At 51.1% G+C, this 12,858-nt stretch overlaps 2 protein-coding genes across 2 annotated transcripts; one reads left to right on the top strand and one right to left on the bottom strand.

Moving 5' to 3' along the window:
- Positions 1–91: 91 nt before the first annotated feature.
- EAH_00010680 (hypothetical protein, conserved) lies at positions 92–4,367 on the bottom strand (the record flags this gene model as incomplete). Its single annotated transcript, XM_013395080.1, has 10 exons — positions 92–144; positions 377–744; positions 953–997; positions 1,116–1,204; positions 1,424–1,641; positions 2,098–2,242; positions 2,555–3,445; positions 3,598–3,661; positions 4,006–4,051; positions 4,139–4,367. 10 exons carry the CDS (start codon positions 4,365–4,367, stop codon positions 92–94), a joined length of 2,148 nt encoding a protein of 715 aa, XP_013250534.1.
- A 4,560-nt stretch (positions 4,368–8,927) lies between these two features.
- Positions 8,928–10,028, top strand: EAH_00010690 (hypothetical protein, conserved; the record flags this gene model as incomplete). The annotated part of the gene is made up of 1 exon (XM_013395081.1): positions 8,928–10,028. The coding sequence occupies one exon, from the start codon at positions 8,928–8,930 to the stop codon at positions 10,026–10,028; it is 1,101 nt and encodes a 366-aa protein (XP_013250535.1).
- Between the last annotated feature and the right edge of the window lie 2,830 nt (positions 10,029–12,858).

The raw sequence follows: 12,858 nt of genomic DNA on the forward strand, positions 1-12,858 counted from the left end.
AGACGCATGTGGTGAGTTAACTCGAGTACCTGCAGAGGAAACGGTACGGGGGAAATGCATCTATAAAAATGCCCAGGTGAGCATTGGATGCCTACTGCGATGCCTGCAATTCTGCTTTTAATGAGGTTTCGACTTCGCACGCAGCTGCAAGCAGAGACAACAGAGCATCACGCAGGAAACATGAATGCTAACAGCAAAGAGCACACATGAGAGTCTAATGAGCCACTCCTACGAGAAGCAGTGGATAGTTTCAAAAGAGACCGGAACGGATGTGATAATGGGACGAAGGGCTAAAACGGCCGGAGCAGTAATCAAAGAAATCTGGTGCATTTTTGCGGGGGAAATGAAGCAGGTCAGTTTCGGCATAGTTTCTCACCCTCCAACTTGCCCACTAATCCCTCGCTCCGCTGTCGCTCATTCCTTATGCGGCTTCTCGCGTTGCTGAGGAGTGTTGTGAGCTCCGCGATAGTCTTCTCTTGCTCGACGGCCTTCTTGTCTGCATCTTTCTGCTCTTCTACGAGCCGCTGGAGCTCACGCTCATGCTTCTCTACCTCCATTCTGTAGTTACGAATTTGTTTGCGCTGAAGCTTTAGTTCTTCTTCGGCGCTCCTCCGTAAATCTTCTAAGTGCAAAACTTGTTGCTGCAACCTGGCCATCTCGGCTGCGGAAGCACGAGACTCAGCATCTCGTTGTTGCATCTGTTGCAGCGTCTGCTGCTGTTGTTGCTGCTGTATTTCAGCGGACCTGGAAAAGCACAACGAAACTCATTGGAAGCAGAAGCATCCATTACTTTACCGACATACACCAGTTGCCCCGAGCCTACAGTTCCAGAGGGACCAAATCCCAGCTCTTAGTTTCTTTTAGTTAATTCAACTTGAGTACTTCTAATTTTACGGCTCTGCTCCAAGGCTTTATTGCTTGCACACTGCTCAGGTACTGTCCATGCTCTCACGCGAGTCGCTGAGATGCTTCGGTGAGCTGTGCAGAGAGTTGTTGCCTGCGTCACAGTAAGAGGAAACATGAATGCGCCTAGCATCCGATCGCCGTCCCCCCTTGGAAGCCACACCCATGGGACATAATGCGGCTTTGTGGCAGGGAGAAAGAGAGACACTTACATGTGAGCTTGAAGGGCCTGGATATGTTGTTGTTGCTGTAATAAAGCCTGCTGCTGCTCCTGCACCTGCGCTTGCAGCAGCTTGTTATGCTGTTGCAGCGCAGCATTCTCGTTTTTCGTCGATTTTAAACTTGCATCAAGATCCCTACCATGCTGCAGATGCCATACCAAAAGTCAGGTTTAGTACCCCAAATGGCAGCCCTGCAGCCACTCCAACGACGATGTGTGCGCCACACGGTGCAGCGCTACTACCGCATTTGATTTTTCATATGGGAAGTACAGCCTTGGATGGTCCGGATGTCCGCTTACCGCCCTCATGGCCTCTGTTCGCCTCTGTCCCTTCTTTTCCGCTGCAGGTGGCGCGCTGCTCCCGGCAAGAGCTGCCTGTCCCCCTGATGTGGAAGTAGCCAGGGGTTTTAGTGGCTCTGCCAAGATTGAGAAGGACAAGTAGCCGCATGCAGCTGTGCAGTCTGTGACATTTTCTTCTTTAGAAAACACAGATACATGGTGCGTGCTGCAGAGCCCGTCTGAAGACAAAAAGAGCAGACACCGCGCAGCTGCGAGCTGTTTACTTGGAAAATTGAGCAGCACCGTGCAAGCCCTCTTAGACGACTCGGGCAACCATGACAGCTAGAAATCTGCAAGCGTCCTCAGTGTGATGAAAGCAGCCAAACAAGCTAGTGGATGTGAGGAAGAAGCGGTATAGGCAGCATGAGCTACAGCCAGAGTATGGCCATGATGCACAGCACCAGGACCAACACCAACGCAGCAACAATAGCAGCAGCAGCAGTCTTCAGTAGAATGTTGCAAAGCCGAACATGTCAGAGAGCTGAGGGGAAATTGAGCCGTGAAGGCGGGCCATCCGTCATCTCCTCCCCTAATTAGAAAGCGCAAGACTCCCTCCTTTTGTAGACATTCCAGTGGATTCACGAAGTTCCCTCCATACTCGTCTATTTTCTTGCCCTCCTCGGCTGGATGCATACGGACGAAAAAACGCATAGGTTGCTGCCATGTCACTTGCAGCTCTCTGCTGGTGGCATTGGTGGTGGTGCTGCTGCTACTGCTGCTGCTACTGCTGCTGATAACAACGCCCAACTCGGAGTTGCACTCAGCTTCGGTATCCACACTCTGCAATGCAAGCAGCAGAGAAGAAAAGCACGAAGTGATCGGCATTGCCCGCGGACAAGTTCGGAAGACGCGCAGATGTCTATGTTTCCGGCTGCAATGGCTGTTACAACTGGGCGAAGAAAAAAATAGTTCTCCTCGCCCCTCATGAAATGTCTACACCAGCCCTTCTCACACCGGTGGCATTAGTTAGCGCTGCACTAGGGAGCAGTCAAGATACACGTCAATACTTATTTACAAGCCATTCCTCCCTCTCTGTCCCGTGAAGTGGATCCAGTAAATGCAGGAACACGTTCACAAGAGTCTCTCCCGTACCTCCGAGGGAACGCAGATGGCTGTATCTAGGCGAAATGGACCAGCAGCACCTTTAGCCACAAAGACGGCGCGGAGACACGAGACGCAAATGCTGCAACAGTCATCTGCTGGTTCTTCTACCGCTCCTGCCGTCTGAAGCGACGCCGCTATTCCTGTTGCCCTGTTATGTTGCGACCGAGAACGACTACTCCTCCCTGGCCGCCTGCGGACCTTAGTGTTGGTCTTTGTGGCTTCGCTATCACTACTGCCTTCCCTGCTGCGCGTGCTGCTGCTGAGGTCTGAACTGCGGCTGCTGCTACTGCTACTGCTGCGCTCGCCGTCACTGCTTGGTGCATCTAGTCCACGAGATCTGCTGCTGCTTTTTGCGCGCCTCCTACTATGAGTCCTGGCTCTGCCGTGCCTGAGCTCCGCTGAGTCCGCTGGAGCAGCAGCTGCTGCTGCAGCTGGAGCAGTTGCTGCAGCAGCAGAGGCAGATGCAGAGAGCAAAAAAGGGTCTTGAGCTGCGTAGCCTCCCCACGAGAGAGATTCGGGCCCAGTAGCGCCAGAAGGAGCCACAGATGAACTTTCCGGGAAGGTGAAGTCTATGGGGGGCCAGTCCCCGAACAAGGAGTCATCAATCTGCTGCTCTGACACAGCAGCAGCAGTCCGGTCTGTTGCTGCTGCCTTTACTTTATCCTTTCTTCTCCCCCTACTACTGCTCCGGCCGTGATGCTGTTTCTTGCTGTTTTCCCTCTCAGCACGTTTGCCGTATCGGGGGCGAGTTGTGGCTGTGGACTCCTGCTGTTCTTGCTGCCGCTTCTCCCCACCCCCTTGCTGCTGCCTGGCCAAGTCCTCATCCGCTGCAGCAATAGAATGAAAGAACGTCAGAGCCTCGTCCAACTCCTTGCACGCCTGCATGCGCAGCAGCAAAGAGCCAGCGCTGTAGGGCCAGTGGCAGCAACAATCGCAGTTACCGCAGCAGCTGCGGAAACTTGCCTCTGCAGCAAGCTGAAAAACACCATTTCTCTCACGCACAAATGCAAAGCAGCTCATATCAGGCCTACATGCTGCAACCGAGGGTCCGAAGGGTGCGCCTCCTTGAGGGATTCCTCACCGACGGCCAGCAGCCTGCAGCATTGGTCAAAAACGCAGTTGCGCAGTTGCACATTGCTCTGTATGGATGCCAGAATAATGCACCAGAGTCTTGCTGCGCAGCAAATGTGGCTTTGTATTAACAAACCAGTGTATTAACAGGACAATCAGAGATAAACCTTTTAAGTGGAGAGGAAAGGAGCGACACTTGAAAATGAATTTCGGCTAGACGGCCAAGAGAGAAAAAACACAGATGGACATCAGGAATAAAAGAAAGAAGCACGGTACATGCTGCCCAGAGGGGCTAACAAGAGGCTAATGACACCCCCAAAAAATTCAACAAAAGTGGCTGCGGTGCAGCGGGATATTGAAAATCGTACTTCTTGCATTCAGATGCCAGCTCTTGTACTTGGGGAGAGAGGGGTGCTGAGACACAACACGAATGAAAGTCATTACCCATCGGGTACTATTCCCGAAACGGAACGCTAGCCCCTGCCCGCATCACTGCCTCACTCAAAGGGTCTGTTGCAGCTCCAGCTAATGTTGCTGCAGCAGCCACAACTGGTGCAGCTGCTACAGCCGGTGCAGCTGTTACAGCTGGTGCTGCGGTTTCTGCGGCTGCACCTGCTACAGCTGGGGCTGCCGTTTCAGCGGCTAAGGCTGTCACAGCTGGTGCGGCTTCTACAGCTAGTGCAACCGCGCTTTCTGGTGTGGCTGACGCCGGGATACAGTAGTTGCCCATAGCAGCGGCTAGTTGGTGAAGGGGAATTCGGACTTACAGTGCTGCTGTAGTAGCTCGCGGAGCTGCAGCGCGCTGACGAGCGCCAGGTCTACATCCATTTTCTGCCCTCTCAGTCCTCGCCTCCGCCTCCACTGGACCCTTTCGTCGATGCCTCCAATCCGGATTCTTCATAATTTAGCATCCCTAATTCCTCCCATGGGTGCAATGTGCCGTAGAGCGCTCCGATGGCGGCAGGCGGCAGGAGGCGGCGCGAAGTCTCCTGCAGATAATCCCGTCAGCCCAGACCTAGGGTCCATAAGGCAATTGCAACACTCCGCTGTGCTAATAACCTGCAATAATTAAGCGGAATATGCAAACCAGATTCAACGAGGGGTGAGAACTATACGGAGACCCCATGGGGGCCCCTGGGCGCGATAGCGAAGAGGGGCCCTCAGGGCACCGACCAGTTCAGAGGTTTCTGAAGTTCCAATCCCAACTGAATTTCCCTTTTCCGAAGACGACAATGTGAAAAATCGGAAGTCAAGCAAAATATAGCCACTGGACCTAGCACTAATGTTGGGCTTCACTGCCGACCGGCACATCCGGCTTCGGCTGCGGGGTGTCTTTGCACGGAGATCACGAAACGCTCGCCATATGCATGCGAATTTCCCCAACTTTGTCTTTAAAATATCCCTTAGATTGCAAGTTCCAGAGCCAATCAACGCTAACTAGGGAACAACACGCCACTCACTGAAGATCTCTACGACCGCACCACTGCAATGACTGCTGGTCATACGTATCATACGACTGGCTAGCCAGAAGTTCTTTGCCCCTGCTAGGCAGTTCAAGCTTGTGCTTTGAAAGAACGTTGTTGCTGTGCTGCTTACATGGAGAAGACCATTTCCGACCGTTTCGTTCTGTGCAAGAGAGCCTGCGGCTGGGCAATGCATGCGTTTGCAGTGTGGCCAGAGAAGAGCGCACGCTTAAGCTTACTTGATAATGCACGTGAATAAGTTGCATTCCAGACTTGGGAAGAATCAGAAGGCGTATTCAGGGTTCACCCCGCAGCAAACCCGAAACTACACGTCACGCAGTCAGAGCTTCCTGCAAAGGCTCGTGAAAAGTTGTGGGTTTCTTTAGAAGCCGCACCCAGTCCATTGACTAAAGAAAGCGCTGCTCAAGTGTGCCCTTCGAATCTCATGTTAGGATTTCTTTTATGCAGGATAAGTGATGTCTCCATGCCTTTGTGTTAGCCAAACCTCCTCCATCCCTACAATCCATTCCCATCCGGCTGCAACTGTAATACAGCACTTCGGAGGCTGCACCTCACCTGTAACTTCCCCATCTAGGAGGGAATAATAAAATGGAGGAAAAATAGAGTATTGACAGCAGACAAACTATCGAATGCATATGCAAACAACGTGCACACTACAATGATTGGCAGCGTGGACGTCCGCCATGTTCGTGCGTGTAGCCTCTCAGATTCCCCTCGGCATACACTAGAGAAGCGCCATGAATATCGAAAGTCTTCTGATAATTGTTTGCTCAGCTATAGGCTAATAATTCTGGAAGCCCACACCCATTGGTAGTACGGCCTTTTAACCCCGAGTGGGCATGCCTGTGCATAAGCGGCGATTATTGGATGTCTAGATTTTGAAATTGGACAGTTAGGGGCGGCCCCCACGTCAATGAGGTGCACGCAATTTTCCATACGCAATGTTCCCGTTGTTATTGGATGGACCAGAAGGCCTGCCTCGAAGTCCCGGTGCAATGGCGTTTTATGCGCAGCCATTGCACCGGGCCAGGAACTCGTTGAAATGAAACGTTTCAGCCTAGCAAACGTGTACGATCACACGTTAAGCTGTTTTTAGCATGCACATGCCTGTCTTTACGCTGTTCGAGTGTCCAGTTTTCGCAATGAATAAGAACTACAAAGGCTGGCTCTGCTCCCCAAACGGTCACAATGTGGAGTGAAAACTTTATCGACTAGGCGCTCACACCAAATGAGGTCCATGCACTGCTGCTCTTGTACTGTCAGAACTTCAAGTACACCACTGTGTGCTTGTCTGTGTTGGATACCCAGCAACTGAAGCTGCGCCGCACTGGACCGCCTGCTTGGGTTAACTTCCGGTATTCTGTCTCGTCAGTCAGACAGAATATGCAGGGCCGGGCGTTGCTAGTACTGCGACAACACAAGATTATCAAGCGATGCATCAACACGCTGTTTGCCATTCCCACTGATTTTACGTGAAGGTAATAGTGGCCTTTCTTGCGTAATATAGCCCCAAACGAAATACGACAAAATCGGGTTATTTAGGCGTCAGAGCCAATAGATTACGTTTTTTTTCCCAAGGCCTCTCGAGCAGTGCTCGAGAGGCATATTTCAGCCACCGCTGTGAACTGATGTTGAAACGGCCCTTCGAAACGGAGAAAGCTCAAGGGGTTCCTGAACAACCGGGTGAAGCAAGGGTAGATGTCGGCGGCTTCTGATATGTTATGGCGATTCTGGCTTACGGGTGTTTGCGCAGTAGAGATGTTTGTGAAGCGGAGAAACCTCTTCTGAAGAATCGCAAATTTAGCCTATATACTGCTCCACAATGACATTATGTTCCTCCCTTGCGCATGGTACTGATAGGCGCAGTACGACGCCTTGCATGGACCCCAAACAGTTAATCTCCTCTTGACGAAAAAAGGCCGCTCCACATATCCCAGGTGTTTTACAGTGTAAAAGCAACATGCTTGAACTAAGGGTGAAAGGCTGCGAGCGCATTAAAAGCCCAAAATTTGGGTCAAGTTTCTTGATCAGCAAGCGGTGGGAGGAGGCAAAGTCTAGAAGCTGCGCACTAGTTCCTCAAACTTGTAATCTCTGGGGTATCTTTCGTAGTGCAGACGTCAATCACTGGTTTAATCTGGCCTTTAGCTCAGTAGGAAAACAGCACCACCTGAATATGCATCAATCTGAAGTACAGGACAAGGGCTACGGGACAGCTGAACACTCCTCACACCTCCTGTACTCAAGAGAGCTGTGAGATGACGAGCGCATGTATGATATTCCTGAGGAATTGGCCTTCGCACTCCATTAGGAGTAATATAAAGGCGCAGCGGGTCTGGAGAGTGAGCCCTCGATCTTCGGATCATCGCGCAGGACCGTCGTGAGCTTCATCAAACTCAAACGCGTGCAGTTTTGAGCTCCCTAAGGTATCCCAGTTTCGGTTTAGTCCATAGGTGTCCTGGGTGCAGTGGCAAAAAGGCCCGGGGTTGCTGCGGAGAGACGGCTGCCTATTATTAGCAAGGAGGGAATGGGTATGCGTGTAAGTGGGGCTGCCTCTGAGCACGAGCTGCAACAAGTTGTGCCGAGTAGCAGCAGCTGAGTAGCAGCACAACCTGTCGCAAACCGTTCTCCGAGGCAAACCCACTTGAACGCACCCCCAATCCCCCTTTGCTGCTAGAAATAATACTGCATTGCTGGACACTTCCCTTCCCTCACTAGCTAGCTGGGACGCAAGTAGAGCCCTATGGTCACAGTAGACTGCAGACTGCAGTGTGACATTGGACACACTACGCTTTCCCCACAAAATTCTGCTTTCAAGAGGACGCGTGCATAGGCTCTTGAGGGAAGCTCCACTGAAGGCAACTGCAGCGTTTGCTAGTGCCCGGTTCGACGCTGCCGTTAGAGCATCGCTTCCCACACAACTCAAGCCAGAGTATACGCGAATGCGATGGGAGCAGTCTTTTTGATGGTGAATACAAAATAGAACGGAGTGTTTGCTTTTTAGATGGCTGAAAGATCACCCGTAGTACTCCCCATCTTCAGACCGAAGCGGCCTGCCACATGGACAAAGGTCACTTGGTCATTGCACCAGAGCTGTGCAGCTCACTGCGGAACAGAGGGAAACGAACGGGCCCTGCACAAAACTGAAAAATTATATTTTAAAACGTGAAAAGCATTTCTTATTGTAGGTGAAATTTGCCAAAAGCAATTTCGAGAGACCCCGTCGCCACCGTGTTCCGGTACGTGCGGAGAGAAACTCGCCACGAGGCAGCTTAGCCGGTCCACGAGTCCCCCATGAATGCCATATCCGCCAGTTGCAAGTCAAGCTCTCCCTTCTATTATAAGTCTTCCGCGCAAGAGCTCCAATACACCTGGTGCTATGCGATTGGACTTGTCGGCCTGGACCATCGACAGTGTGCTCTTGGCTGCCATACGGTGGTGGGCTTGGCGGAAAGGCCCCACTATTTTCCCCTCGTTTCGAGACCGATGATAAACCTCTTCTCGTGAAAAGCTGAAATTCTTTCTTCCAGACTCTCTTCACGATGTGGGGAAGCCGGAGTTTCAGGGTCTCCCGATCTGATGGGTTGGAGAGTTGTTCTTGCAATGCTCTTTGCTGGATCCCCATCTTGATGATGCTCCTGTCGTTCATAATGGGTGTCAGTTGCCTATTCTTCATGTCAAGTGGTGGACTTGTTCTAGGCATTATTTACTGCACTGCAGGCTGCGCCCTTGCGTTTGTCCCCTTTGCCCTTCACAAAACCCATGAAAGATTCTGGGGGATAGTCTCCATCATTAGCATTGTTTCATTGATGTTATTGCTCATCGCGAGCTTTGCTTACACGGTCTGGCTCTTGCTGCAGACTTCTCGGGCGCAGAACGAGATGAACGGCACGGACGGCAGTCCCGAGGTGTCTCCTCTCCTGGGCATGTATGCTCAGAAGGCAACATTGGGGACCCTACGTCGATTACAAGAATCCAGAGGGTCTATGAGCTCTGGCGTTGCTCCACCGTCCGATGTGGGCGCCATAGATTCTCAGGGCCCTAAAGGGGGCCAGGCATTCGCAGTCTTGAGTGGAGAAGGAGTTGAAGCTGCCAGTACCACAAGCAGCACATCCACCAGTTCCCATTTGCCTAGAGACAGTGAAGACCTAGACGGGGAGCTAACGACGCCCCCCAAGCAAGTTGAAGAGAAGGAAGAGAATTGGGCTGCTACGCACCAGACGGAAGCAGATCATCGTGTTAACAACCCGAAATCAATAACTGGTGAGGCCTCGACTCTGCCCACGCGGGGGAAGAGGATGAAGGAGTTGGTTACCATTGCCAGAGGGAAAGCAGATAAGATCCTTGTAGGAGGGGAGTCTTCTTTTTACCCAACTGTGTTGCGTCAATCCTGGGAGTCAAGGGAAAACATTTTTGTGAGCAAGGAAGACTTCGAATGCTTGGAAAGTTTGAATTCTGAAACTGGAGTTCTTCCCAGAACGGAAGGTGTCCTCCGTGCGCTTTTGGATTGGGGGCTGTTCTGTGGTTACACCCGTTATTCCATCGCGGCCCTTCGGAAGTGGCCCGTCAGCTGTTCGGACGATTGTTATTTTGGCAAACTAAACTTCAGCAGATACCGGAATAATAAGGAGAAGTCTGAAAAGCAAGCAAAGGAATTCCTTGAAGCCGTTGATAACATGACTCCTGCACATGCAGAAGCGTGCTTGTTTCTCGCCACCGTAACCACCTGCAGGATCGCAGAGCAGAATCTTGATTCTGCAGCCACAACTTCAATGTGCATAGCACTCGTTGTATCCCTCGCTTTATTTTTTGCCGCCATAAAGTGCCTTTCGGACTCCATCAAGTTCATCAGGAAAGACAACAAGAGGATGCAGAGAGTGGCATTCCACTCTCCCGCCACGCCCGTCTAAACCATAAACCGTAAATGGTCCCTCTGCGCGGGACCCCACTACACATGGGGTTCGCTAATCGGAGACGTACCTGTGGGAAAAGGATTCTCATGAATGCATAAGGGGCGACGTGCTTTGCTGCGTCATTAGGGTTCTTCTGTGGCCAATGCGCCGCCATTTATCTGCCTTTTTTAGATGCTTCAACAATATTGGCATCTTTCTACTTGCGTAGTTAGTAGCTAACAACCGGCAGATTGTTTGGACTGCACAAAGTTGCATGTTTGATGCTTTTGTATACTCGACTGACTCCAGCCCCTGCCTACACCTAGATTTTTCTAACGCCCGGGGTGGCCTGCTCCAACCAGGACCAGGTCCGATCGGGACCAGGTTTGCCTGAAATGCCCACGTTTATTGATAGATATATCGAGAGTGAGAATAGCATTCCCTTCTTTCTAGCTGGCCTCTTGCTGAGCAGTTAAACGCCAGCAGCCCCACATCTACAGCCCCAGGGGACTAAGGAAAACAACGTTTTGCTCCCTTGCCTCCCCGTTCGATTTTCAGAGGCACAAGGAAGCTTTCTGGGGTCGAGAGCTGCAAGCATCTTCTCTTGGATGTAGGCACCACTTCGGTAGTGACGAAATCGGGACAGGAACAGTGCACTCACTTTTTTTGATGAAACGGGGGTATATCAGCTCTTCTGCAGGTGTGCCCATCTGTCGCACAGTCTCTCGAAGTTGGTATGTGGATTTCTACATGCTTGCATGCAGGCTGGCTGCTGAGGGCCAATAAAACGTATATCAATTGTCCTTTAGTGTAGTTGCAAGCAACAGAGCGGGCTCGGTTGTGCTTGAAAGCAGGGTTGCCCAGCAGCAGGAGCTGAAGCAAAGAGCACTGCAACTGGAAAAAGGCGTCTGCTCTCCGACGGCCGCTGCGTTCAGGATGCCGAGAGATTGGAGGGGAGAGCAGCTGGTGTGCATAAATATCAGCTGGTCTACAGAAACACTTATAATCCCAAGGCTTTAACTCGATTGCAGTTCACGACGTTCCTCTGCTAATAACTAGAATCCTCGTTTCACTCTTCTTGCATTTATCGAAGTACAGGCGACCAAAATTTGCCTGAGCTGTAACTATCCTAGTATTGCATAGAGGCAGTGCTGGGTGCCTTGCCTTTCTGAAGCTGCAAGTGCTCATCGAATCTCTCTCCGCCAGTTTCTAAGGAGGCCCAAGTTGTGGGGACTCTAGAAATCTTCCAATTTTCAATTGCACATCAATATGATCCCGTATCTTCCGTGCCTTCCTGGTCAGGTTTGTGTGGCTCCTGCCCTGCTTAAGTTCATTTCATTGTGCGGAATACGTGGTTTCGCGACAAGCCTTCTCTTGTTGGTGACCCACACTCATGCAAAACCTGAGTAAAGTTCTACTTAAAAGTTAAAAGTAAAAGAACAAGGCTGGTTAAATGTTTTCTGTAGGTTTGAGAGTGGCAGAATATGCCACATAGGAGCAGTACTACTCCCACGGCGAACACCACTCACGTCTGTCCTATCCGCAGCAGTGCTTGCTGCTCAGGGCTTGTTCAAAAAAGCATTTGTCTTACAGACAAAGTGCCAACAGAATGCCTTTTTCATTGTAGGCATAGAGTTTTCTCCCTTCGAAAGGTTTCATCACTACTTGCGCACTGGGTGGTGGCGTCAGAATAACATGCCCGATATGCACACTGTCGACGTCGAAGAGTTCTGAGACACCTGTTTTTTATTTCAAAAGTTTTCATTTTTGCTTAGCTACATGACAGCTGGATAGAGAGACGCTGGCCGGCTTTCTGGGCTTGCTCGACACACCGTTTTTGACTCCTGTTGTTAGAAGAAGGGCGCTCACATATATATGCCTACAATGGTACTTCATTTAAGGGAGTCATACAGTCTGCGGCCAGACTACCTTGGACCCAGCTGCGCGTATTTATGCTGGCTGCCCATTGCGATGGGCTTTTTATCGCTAAGCGTTGGGATTTGCTGCCTCTTTTTCATGTGCCGTGTTGGAGTAATCCTCTGCATTCTGAATTCTGCGCTCGGACTGATCTTCCCGTATTTTACCTATTCGACGCATGCACACCCAAAGAGGTATAAAGCTGTGCTCGCCATCATAGGTAACGTGCTGCACATCGGCCTGCTCGTTTTCACCCTGATAAAGGGGTCTTCTTTACTGGTGTTGAATGTTCGAGCAGAGGCGCAAAACAACGCAGCAGATGCCTCTCCTACATTTAACTTGATGCTGAACTACTACTTCGCCCATGCAGGGTTTGATATCCCGCCTCCTTATCGACTTGAAGCCAAAGAGCCGTTCTCTTCCTCTTCCAGTGATGCGCAGCTTCCTGAAGAAGCCGCTTCTGGAAAACAGGACTTACCACCCGCTTCTTCAGATTTGGGTGTACCTGCATTTCAAAGGCCTGCATTGTCTTCGCCGCCTGCTTTTTCATCTGAGACACTTGCAGCAGGCGAGCGCCATGCGGTGAACAACTTCCTGCTCAACGTTCAGACTGCGAGGTTCAATGCCATAATTTCCGGTCTAAGCGTCTTTGCGAAGGATGTAACAGGGGTAACCTTCGAAACTAAGGTTACTGAGGGAAGTTACAGCCTCCCCAGTGGCTCAGCGGGAAAACAAAGCACAAGAAGTGCGCGGAAACGCAGGAGAGTTCCTCCCCCGTCTCGGTCCGATACTTCAAGGGTTTCTCGAGAAAGCACCGAAGACGATTTTTCCATGTCTTTTCCGTTTTCAAGTGAAGATTTGCTCTGCGTCCTCAAGGCAGGAACCAGCGCTGTTTTCGGTGAGAGCGTGTTGAGGCGACTCCGCACGTTGC

This window comes from Eimeria acervulina, genomic scaffold, assembly GCF_000499425.1.
Source record: "Eimeria acervulina Houghton genomic scaffold, Eah_scaff55, whole genome shotgun sequence".
In the NCBI taxonomy this organism is placed as follows: domain Eukaryota; phylum Apicomplexa; class Conoidasida; order Eucoccidiorida; family Eimeriidae; genus Eimeria; species Eimeria acervulina.